At 43.6% G+C, this 10,306-nt stretch overlaps 2 protein-coding genes across 5 annotated transcripts; both read left to right on the top strand.

Annotated features, from left to right (window-relative positions):
- Window positions 1-4,901, top strand: LOC135583683 (uncharacterized). 3 transcript variants are annotated; one of them, XM_065161836.1, is made up of 6 exons: window positions 1-196; window positions 946-1,161; window positions 3,205-3,266; window positions 3,521-3,611; window positions 3,691-3,775; window positions 3,867-4,901. In XM_065161836.1, exons 2-6 carry the CDS (start codon window positions 986-988, stop codon window positions 4,530-4,532), a joined length of 1,080 nt encoding a protein of 359 aa, XP_065017908.1. In that variant the 5' UTR covers window positions 1-196; window positions 946-985; the 3' UTR covers window positions 4,533-4,901. The 3 variants fall into 3 exon arrangements, with proteins under 3 accessions (XP_065017908.1, XP_065017907.1, XP_065017909.1); XM_065161835.1 differs by having other exon boundaries at window positions 1-244; XM_065161837.1 differs by lacking the exon at window positions 1-196 and having other exon boundaries at window positions 1,098-1,161; window positions 3,507-3,611.
- Window positions 4,902-7,121: 2,220 nt separating this feature from the next.
- On the top strand, window positions 7,122-9,050 carry LOC135644608 (E3 ubiquitin-protein ligase BOI-like). 2 transcript variants are annotated; one of them, XM_065162337.1, is made up of 4 exons: window positions 7,122-7,489; window positions 7,602-7,693; window positions 7,771-8,132; window positions 8,216-9,050. In XM_065162337.1, exons 1-4 carry the CDS (start codon window positions 7,443-7,445, stop codon window positions 8,732-8,734), a joined length of 1,020 nt encoding a protein of 339 aa, XP_065018409.1. In that variant the 5' UTR covers window positions 7,122-7,442; the 3' UTR covers window positions 8,735-9,050. The 2 variants fall into 2 exon arrangements, with proteins under 2 accessions (XP_065018409.1, XP_065018410.1); XM_065162338.1 differs by lacking the exon at window positions 7,122-7,489 and having other exon boundaries at window positions 7,753-8,132.
- Window positions 9,051-10,306: the final 1,256 nt, after the last annotated feature.

Raw genomic sequence — 10,306 nt, 5'->3', positions numbered from 1 at the left:
TTTTTACCTTGGACCGGTCGGGTCGCCGTTCTTTCGCCCACTTCTTCTCCGACGCCGAACGGTTCGGCCGCCCGCTACGACCGCCCTCTTCTCTCATCCGGTGGCGGTGAAGGGCCGGCGCTGTTGGATTCTTTGTTGTGGCTGCGGGCTCCTCTTCGGCCGTTCTCCTCCTCCGCTCTCTCCCTCTTTTTCTTTGGTAGGGTTTCTTCCAAAGGCGAAATAGTGTACCAAATTCCCTCTTCTGGTGCGTCTCTTTCGCTCTGGGTTTTCTTCTTCTTCTTCTTCTTCTTTATGGCAGTAATGAACTTCAAGCATCACAATCCTTTCCTCCCCTTCCTTTGATTATCAATGGATCAAATTGGATATCGGGATCCATTAAGGATGATTTTCTTTTGGTCCTTCAGATTTTGATTGACCTGGGATCTGGATCCCTTTTGTTTCTGCATAAGGGGCTTCCGAAGGGCACTCATTTTGAGACTCAAAATCGTCATGGTAGCTTGTTGGCATGAGTTGAATGATCAATCTGTACCTGTTGTTGGCTTATGCCCTGCCTAATCCACTTTGATTGGTTTCCGAAGCATCGTCTTCCTCCCTTGGACCTTTTTCCATCTTTTATAATTTGATCGCAGCTAAGTTTTCATTGCTATTCAGGCTATTAGTGTAGCTTCTTATGACTTCGATGAAAACTTTTTGGCACAAGTTCATTGTACTTTGTGGACTTCTGGTCTGGAGCTATGTAGTGCTAGAAAATGGCTTAAGTCTGAGACTCGAAGAGTTATAGATACTATATTTGACTTTTGCATGCATGTGCCTGACAATCATCTTTATGTGGTATATGTCCTTTAGTGATCAGTTCATGCTTTCTTAACAGAGACGTGCACTGTCTCTGTGAATTAGCTTGAATATAATTTGACTATTATTCTTTACTTTTTGTAAATTGTGCAGTCGCTGTTTTTAGCTTTATCTTTTGGAAGAGATCTGGCTCATGGCTTCTTCATCTCCGGGCTCTAGTGGCAAGATTGGTGACTCTATTACGGCCATCACGGCCATAGATGGCAACATAACATCACAACGGCCTGGTGCTTTTGAAATGCCAAAACCGAGCCTTCGGGGCCTTAACAAGCCCAAGTGCATCAAATGTGGCAATGTTGCTCGCTCTAGGTAGAAACGTTTACTTATTTAGTTTTTTCAAGTTGCAAAATTTAGTCTCCTATAGCATCTTTTCTTTAGTGAAGCAACAAAGAGTTGAAGCCTTGTATAATTTTGAAGCCAGTAAACATTGAACTTTAGGAAAATATATGCATCGTCCACTTGTTTAGAACAAGGAATTTCCATGATTAGATCGAAGATAGCTTCTTGATTGGAGACCGTCTAGTCCCTGTCATTTTTTAATGCTGCATTTTTTACTAGTAGATTTTTTTCCCCCTCATTTGGCATTATTCTTGCATCAGGATGTAATTATTGGATGAGCTGATACTATCTCTTAAACTTGTGTCCTTTTTCGGTGAACATATTAAGTTACGATGTTTGCTTCACAACATGCCATGTTGACTTTAAAGTCCAAGCTTAGAACAATGTGTGGATCTTTTTTGAGATATTGACTTGACAGTTATTTGGAATTAAATTGATATTAATCCCAAGTCATATGTTTGAATGAACAAGAACCCTTCAGGATTAGGGAAAGCTTACGTATGAATTCATAGTACAACCTTATGGAAAAGATCCCTTGCTCTTAAACAAGGCCGTTGTTGAAGTATCCAATTTGATAAGCAGTGTGTAAATCTCTTTAACAACTGGTTTATGTTTGTTCAAGAAAGTTTTGGGTCTGCTTGGTATCTATGGCCGCTTGTTTACTGTTTTAGCTCCATAATTTTATGCCAAAGTAAGGATCGCCTCAGCCATTTTGTCACTGTTGTTTGTCTGGTTTTTAGTCAAATTTAACAGGGATCAGGATTAACTGGTTTTTCATATCTTGGTTCATCGTTATTATCGGACAAGACTTCTTTGGTTTGGTTCACAAGTCAAGATTAAAAGTACTCAACTTAAAGCGATAAGATTTTAGGGCCATCTAGTGGCCCGATGGCAAGGATGTTCTCGTTTCCAGTATCTTAGAAGAATGGTTGGTGCTTGAAAAGTTTCTTACTAGTCTTCAACAAAAGGATTGGTTGAGACTCATTGTTTATCATGCAGAGTCAAATATTAGTATCCATACTGGGATCTTGTTGGGCCAATATTTACTGATTGGTATGGAGCAGTAAACCTAAGAAAACTGCTGATGAAAAGTGAAAAGCTGTCTAAATGTTTGTATTTTTCCGTATGTTCGGTACACTGGCTTACTTCTACCTACCCTTTTAGGCCAGCATGTACAGACCAACATGTGCAAGAGTGTTTAATTTGCAGTTGACCATCCAGAGGCAGTTCTGGCCCAGTGATTGTTTGTGTAACTAGAGATCTAATAAACACATGAAAGAGGAAAGAAGAGAGGGGTGGAACTTTCTTCTTTTTCCTGTTCTCTTTCTGTTTGTAAACCATAGAGGGTAACAGAGGGCCTTTGCAATGAGCATGCGTTGGGTCCAACTAGGATCTGATTCTATCAAGGAATCAGGAGATTCAAATGTGGAATCCTGATCCAATAATTAATATACTCTGGTTGTGTGTTGGACAAATATTAAATTAGTACTGTTATTATCAGGTAGTAATTCGGAATCCGTATGCTATAGCTTGATGATTACAGCTTTAAGCATCGATACCCTGCGTTCGGCAGACTAATCCAGCAAGGAACACACACACTATGGCTTCCTTCATTCTCTTCTCTTTTTGCTCTCTCTTCTTTCTTATATTCTTTTTCGTTTTCTCCTTTTCTTTATCTCCTCTCCTCTTGGTTCTTTTTTCCTTCTAAACTTTATTCTCCAAATGGTTGCAATTTAATCTCATGAGACCAGAAGAGAAACTCTGATGTTTCCCTTAACTCAAGTCTTGAAGTAGGTACAGGAAAATCCTTGCTTTAGGAAGCAACAGAAGTATAAGTAAGCCATGAACATATTATTAAACTAGCCCTTGAAAAAGGTGCATCGAGTTCAAGTCATATGTTAAGCTAAAAATGTAAAACTGCATTGTGCTATTGGTATTTCTTGTCTAGAATGATTGTGTTCTCTGGGTGATCGTTGCACAGACCTTTAGGAATTTTTTGCATTGCTTTTTCAGGTGCCCTTTTCAGTCATGCAAGAGTTGCTGCGCCAAAGCTGAAAATCCATGTCATATTCATGGTAAGTGGATAAGCTACTATGGAGATCGGTAATCATTAAGAAAACCAAACCTCTTTGAGATCATCTGTTTATTTAAGCTGATCATGATTTCATTGATTCCATTTAAATTTTTTGATGCACTTATTTTACCAACTGATCATATAGAAAATTTATGCCCTGCTATGATGTTTCAATATAAGTACCATAATGAGTTAAACCATACATGTTTCTAATATCCACTTTCATTAATTTTGCTTTGAGGGCAAAAATAACAGTTCTTAAACACAATGGTACTTTGCCGGACAAACCACCACCTTCTAGCTCCACGACGATAGAACAACCATCCAATGATGTGTCCTCATCAGGGTATGCTGTAGCAAATCATATCTAAAAGGATCTACACCTGGATTTTTCCTCGTGATTATCTAATATTTAATCATATCAGGGCTTCTGGGAGACTCAACTCACTCAGGCAGATTTCCACTAATGTTGCCAATATCTTACGAGCTAGGAAACCGTTGAACAGAAAGGTATGGGCATCATATACAATCTGTTCTTCTGAATTGCTGAAACTGCCTGTTATTTTTGCTCAAGACTTCCATGATCTTGATAATGTCTCAGGATGCTGTGAATATAAACAGGTGGAGGTTTATGAAGTTAAGAGAGCATTTTGAACGAGATATTGAAGTTGAAAACGAGGCATTTGATAGGTACATGCAAAATGTGAATTTACTGGAGGAAACATTCTCAATCACGCAAGGAACAGAACCGGGTGATCAGACTGCATTGGTTGCTGGTTCTTCTGAAAAATTGGTCTCTGAGATTAAGATGAAGCTGAAATCCAATTCTGAAAGAGCTGAGAGTTTTCAGGAGAGGACACGAAACCTCATCGACCAGAAATTATGTGAGTTGCAGAAAGGAGAATTTGTTTCTGATGATTGTTCAATAAATGATGATGACCTAGATGATCATAGAGAGTTCAAAAGATCAAGACAGATTATGAAATGGCGCCACGACAGAAACTCAACCATGGATGATGTAATCAATAAACTGAACAAAGCGCATAGTGAAGAAGATATAAGAGGTTGCATGGACTTGAAGCTGCAGTGCACAGTTGATAATCTGACAAGTGAAGATCACTCGACACCCAAGCTAGAATCAGCAGACGTGACAGCTTTGTCATTTTGTTCTCCACCCAAGATGTGGATGACTGCCCATGTTGATCAAGATACTCTTGCAAACATCAACACACAGTTTTCATCTCTTAGCAGTATTGCAGAGTTGTGATTAAAGCGGATCTCCAATCCATTATCATTGACAAGGCTGACTAGCTTGGGCATCATGCAGACTATTTAAAAAGTGGATGGAAATATGGTGTGCTGCTGAGGATTAGTTTCATTATTAGTTTTAGGTGTCCGAATCTCCATATATGTATCTCTGTATAATCAGCGCCAGTAATCGGTTTCCCATCCCATCTTCTTAAAGAAATCAAGAGAAAACCAAACCTGCCTGTAAACTTTCAGGTTTGGGGTTTCCTTGTACCATTAACATTAGTGTCACCTTTTTTTTTTTTTTTCCCCAATCTAATGTTTACTTACTGGTATGGAGTGTTTTATGTTTCACTAATGGTGCATGACTTCTTCCATTACCGTGAAACATCCTGGAATTCATTTGTGGTTTGAACTTTTTTTTAGCGAACTTTGTTTCTGCATAGGCCGGGCGGAGTTAAATCGGTACGAGGAAATCATCAATCATCCTTAGGATGTATTTTGTGCCTAAAAGGTTAGTCTGTGGATAATCCTCTCCATAAAATTGGGTATTCTAATGTTATTTTCTAGCACTAGAATGAATCCTTTTGAATCAAAATCTGGTCACGCCAATAGCCTCCCAAATGGAATGTTGTTCGACTGTGGCGATGGGGGGTGGGTAAGGAGGAGCTGATGTCAGAGGAAACGGTGGGATGTGTGCGAGACAGTAGGTGGGCAAGGATGGCGTGATAGCATCGAGATGGAGGACGCCAGCAGCCGAGACTGTTGCATTGATGAGAGAGAGAGAGAGATACAGAAGGCTCTCTGACACCTCATTACTAAATGTTCGTTCTTACTTCCGAGAAGGACTAAAGGAAACATGTTAGTAATTGTTAGGTGGCATTGGCATTGGTGAGGTGGAATGGATGAGAAAGTGTCCTTAAGTAGGATTTGGTTCATCCACTAACAAGATACTCGATGTTCTTCCACCACCTTTCGTTTGTCTGTGATTGCTTCCAGGTCGTCCATAACTAATCCCCGAGGCATCAGTTTGATTGATGGACCTTAAATCTCGTTCTCGGTGACTATATGCTAGGAATCTGGATCATGGCAGCCGGTGCACGCATGAAGATAACTCTTCTTCATCTGCACCTCCTCCATCTTAGCTTCAACAAAAGCTTCCGTGTGTCGGCGGAGATCAATATCACCATCTATCAGACCCTTTTGTGTGTTTGTTTGGGTTGTCTTTCTCTTTCTCTGGATCGATAAGCATGGCCTCAGATGGCAAAATTAACTCGTACTTTTTTTTATCAGGAGGCTCTGCTTTTATCAGCACGTCAGTCTCGAATCATTCACGCAACAAGTGCAGGCTTAAGAGACAGAGAAAGAGATGAATCTAATCTGAAGTCGCACGTTACTCGGTAATTACTTGCATGAGAGGGCAAGCATACACCCACCCGACCATGTGACATCAGTTGAATTCGACAGCCTAAATGACTAAATATTGTGATTTTCCAACTGCAAATGTCAACCATTTTGAAATCGATCACAGTTAAAGTTCTCTCTCTCTCTCTCTCTCTCTCCCTCTTCTCTGATCTCCGTGAAATCGATAAGCTGTAGCTGTAGTCAGAGATGTTTCTCATCTATTTGGATGATTTGATTTCATCGAGGAGGAGTTTTCACTGTGATTTCTTTATCACATTAGAATATCCGATCCGATCAATGAGATAAGAGAAGATGGAATGTGAGTTACGTGCAAATGATGGATGGATAGATGGATGGATGGGTTACGTGCTCCCAGCATCAAACTTGACATCAGTGCCAAATAGTATGAAATATCTTCTTTGTTCACCGGGCAATAATTGCCAAAACCCACCCCGTGGCTCGTCGTCGATGAGATGGGATGGGATGGGATGGACGGGCTCACCCCATGACGATGACCGCCCTGCCTGCAAATTATGGCGTCCCCGGTAGCTGATGGAATCCCAACAGCCCATTCACGCATTCCTGCCATTCTATGCTCCCTATTTTGTCGTCGTCTAACACCCTTAAATACCAGCTTACAAAGTTGTTTCAAATCTCATTTAAAGTATCAATACATATTATTAATGAATGAGATTAAATTATGATAATAAGTTATGTATGAATAAAACAAATAAAAAAGAGGTGTAGAAGAAATACTATTTCTATTAACGCACTTCAACTTTTTTGTAATAGATCTTTTTAATTTCAAACGAAAACTCTCATCCAACATTCTTCGTCCAAAGAAATAAATGATAAATGAAACAACGGCGGGATAATCGATCCCCTTTTCGGAACACGGATGAATCGGTCTCCAACCCCAAATCGGTTCACCGGTGCAACTCAGATATGATAAGATCGAAGAACCCAAGTGTGGATTGGTATGCACGTTTACATGTACTACCATATTATCATCTGGATTTAGAAACTAAATCATAAAAAAAGTCTAAAAATCGACGACAGCTTTTTCCACCAAAATAAAAAAGAAAGATTACGGTGAGCAGCAAGCAATCGGTGAAAACAGCAGCCCCCACCTCTCTCTCTCTCTCTCTCTCTTTATTTTGTGGGTGGGGAGTGTACGAGGGAGGGCGCAAGAAGCGAAGGCCTTCTTTGGACTGATTCCTCTCTCTCTCTCTGTCCTGTCTTTGCTTTGCCTAAACTGCATCGAAAGCGTGGCGTTTGGAAGCAGCGGGCGACACAGAACAACAACCAAGTAAGAAGAGGAGAGGCTGAGGACCGAGTTCTCCTTTGCCTTTGCCTTCGATTCCACCGCTTCTTTCTGCTTTATTCCTCCCCCCGCCTCGCTCCTCCGCACTGCTCTTTGGCGAATCCGCCTCCTTTGCTTGCTTGCTTCATTCCTTCCGCAACTCTCGCCCTCTTCGACCTCTCCCTATATACATGTTATCCCATTTTATCCTCTGCTATCGCCATGGCAGTTCGAGCCCAACACCCCTCCAACGTTCTGCTACTAAATAGGTACGCTTTGGGTCAAGCTCGCATTTTGATGCCAATTTCCTTGTTGGCTTCTTTGTCGAGTTGACATCTTGATGGATGGTTTTGGTGATTTGTGGCCGTGGAATCCATGCAGAAGCGAGCCGGAGAAGAAGGAAATGGAATTCCCTGGAACCGCCCCTGGGCTTCTCGATCAGTCTCTGGTTTACTTCGCCAATGCCAATGGAGGTGAGATTAAGGTGGCTCTTGTTGCTGATTCTTTGCTCCGTTCGTCGTCCGAGATAAAGATGAGTTTCCGTGAACAGCGAATGGGAACCCGATGAAGCGGGCAAGGGAAGTCACGGGCGTCTCGGTGGCGTCGCCGCCGCAGCAGGGTCACCTCATCAACCTCTTCGCCCTGGAACCCCTGCCCGCTTCGGCTCCGCTTCCACCTCCCACTCTTTTGAGCCTCGCCGAGCTTCAAAGCCTCCCCCGTCCCTTCACCCCCGGCGGCCTTCGTCTCGCCTTGGAAGGACAAAATCGGTACCAGAGCCAGAAACAATCCGATCCGCTTCTCTCTTCGTCTTCTTCCGTTTCCTCGTCCCTCCTCTCCGCCCTTCCGGCTGAAGAATTCGCTGCCCGAATCAACCGACACAAGGACGAAATCGAACAGTACCTCCACGCCCAGGTACCCTCCAGGTCCTCTCTTCTTTCTTTGGTTCTCGACGGCAAAAAGAGAGTAAAAGTTGGATTGTTCTGCTTCTGTGGAAGGGAGAGCAACTGCGGCGGTCGTTGGCGGAGAAGCATCAAAAGCACTACCGGGCCTTATTAGCCGCGGCGGAGGAGTCGGCCGCCCGGAGGTTGCGGGAGAAGGAGCTGGAGGTGCAGCGGGCGCAGCGGCGGAGCACCGAGCTCGAGGACCGACTCGCCTGCCTCCGAACGGAGTCGATGGCATGGCAAGCCAAAGCCATGGCGGACCAGGCGACCGCCGCATCCCTCCACGCCCAACTCCAACACGCCGCGTCTGCTGCCGCGGCTCCCCCCTCGGGGATGGGGGGCGGGTGCAACGAGACCCCACCCGCCGAGGAAGCCGGGTCGGCCTACGTCGATCCGGACCGAGTCGAGCCGGAGCGGTCGTGCCGCGCGTGCCGGCGTCGGGCAGCCTCGGTGGTGCTCCTCCCGTGCCGCCACCTATGCCTCTGCGACGCCTGTGACGCCGCGACTGCCGCCGAGTCGTGCCCGGTTTGCCGCAGCGTCAGAACGGGAAGCATCCAAGTGTGCTTCTCGTAGGAACGCCCCCGACTCCCGTCACCGCCTCCCCTCCGCTCCTTCCTCACCGATCCTCCAAACTCGAAAATGAACTTTAATAATACATTCAATCAACATAAAATCTAGAATTATCTACAACTTTCATGTCCGATGATATTTCGTTGCCCCCACTCCCAAAAAATCGAAGAACTTTCATGTCCGATGAGCTTTCAGTTTCCCACGAGGAATTAATTATTTCATCGGCATGGAAGATCTGAGTGTCGGGAGGTGAACATATGTCCCTCGATGAGTTCTGATGCGTGTCAGCTTATAAACGATCAATCTTTCTCATTCAAAAGGATGATGATGATGATGATGTGCCATTCTCGTAAACCGTTCATAATTTTCTTAGCGACCAAAGTCGATCCATGCTTACTATTCGCTCACTCGTGCATCGTTCATTGCGGTTGATCACAAGGTGATGACGAGCACCCCCTCCCAACCAAATCACATCGAAGCCATAAATAATTTTGTCGTCACATCGTACCAGTGCGATCGCACATTATGCTCGATCCGAATACGAATGCGGGAAAGGAGAAGAATGGCTCCGGTGGACCAATCGCTAAGCCCTCGTCGTGTAATGTCGGCAGGCAACCCACGGCGAGATTAGTGCTGCGGAAGTCGATGATGGCAATGGCATGCCGACGGTGACGATGATAAATGGAAGAGGTGTGATGGATGACAATGGAGCGATTGTACGAAGAATCATGTTGGTGATCGAACGACAATGCTGGTGATGTTGGTCGATGTAAGTGGTGACAATGATGTCGAGGGTGGTCGAGCAAGCGTTCACGATCGTCCCTCGCAAAGACAACGTGGCCGGATGGAGTCATGTGCGCCGTGTCTCCATGGCACCATAAATCGATAGATACTTTAGGTTCGATGGATCTTTGGTTAGATTGGAGTAGTAGGGAAAGAGAGGATCCTGTTTTCCGGACCTACACAATGGTGATGGAGAAACTGTGCGTGGCGAGGTGATGAAACCTTTGATGATCTTTAGGTGTGCTTGCAGTCACGAGAAGGTGGGTTGTGTCGATTGAAATGAGTTGTCAAAGGTAGGTGTCGATAGATCCATTGCTACTTCATTGACTTGGTGCTTGTAGGTGACAAAAGGGTCCATCGATCTGATCCAAATGAGTTGTCCGTGGCAGGCATCGTTTATTCCTTTGCTACTTCATTGACTTTCTAACCCTCAGTACCACAAGCTTTCCATGCTTAAAGCTACAACCGTAGATATGCTCTTTGGCGAGGAAATTAAAGCTCTCCGAACCTCGTTCCATACAAATGTTAGACTCTACTTACTTAACAAATCATGATAAATTATTAATATAATTATATATAATTTAAGTTTAAAAAAGGGCTAAGGTTCATTTTGTCCCTCGTGGTTTTGATCATGGATCATTTAAGTCTTTATGATTTATTCATGTATAAAATAACTCATATTTTCAAATACATAGCACATCTCGTCAAGTCTGAGTTAATATGTGACCCTTTTATAATTGAATAAAATATATAATAGAATAACTGATTGGATTCCGTTCAGATATTTTAACT

The sequence above is a fragment of the Musa acuminata genome, chromosome BXJ3-8, assembly GCF_036884655.1.
Source record: "Musa acuminata AAA Group cultivar baxijiao chromosome BXJ3-8, Cavendish_Baxijiao_AAA, whole genome shotgun sequence".
Taxonomy (NCBI): Eukaryota; Viridiplantae; Streptophyta; class Magnoliopsida; order Zingiberales; family Musaceae; genus Musa; species Musa acuminata.
This window is presented reverse-complemented; position numbering and strand designations above follow the sequence as displayed.

Excerpts from the sequence above, each read along its gene's own strand:
- LOC135644608 (XM_065162337.1), top strand. The coding sequence starts at position 7,443 with ATGGCAGTTCGAGCCCAACACCCCTCCAACGTTCTGCTACTAAATAG. Across the intron at positions 7,490-7,601 it reads AACGTTCTGCTACTAAATAG|AAGCGAGCCGGAGAAGAAGG; the intron begins GTACGCTTTGGG and ends GAATCCATGCAG. Across the intron at positions 7,694-7,770 it reads CTTCGCCAATGCCAATGGAG|CGAATGGGAACCCGATGAAG; the intron begins GTGAGATTAAGG and ends TTCCGTGAACAG.
- LOC135583683 (XM_065161836.1), top strand. The coding sequence starts at position 986 with ATGGCTTCTTCATCTCCGGGCTCTAGTGGCAAGATTGGTGACTCTATT. Across the intron at positions 1,162-3,204 it reads GGCAATGTTGCTCGCTCTAG|GTGCCCTTTTCAGTCATGCA; the intron begins GTAGAAACGTTT and ends TTGCTTTTTCAG. Across the intron at positions 3,776-3,866 it reads GGAAACCGTTGAACAGAAAG|GATGCTGTGAATATAAACAG; the intron begins GTATGGGCATCA and ends ATAATGTCTCAG.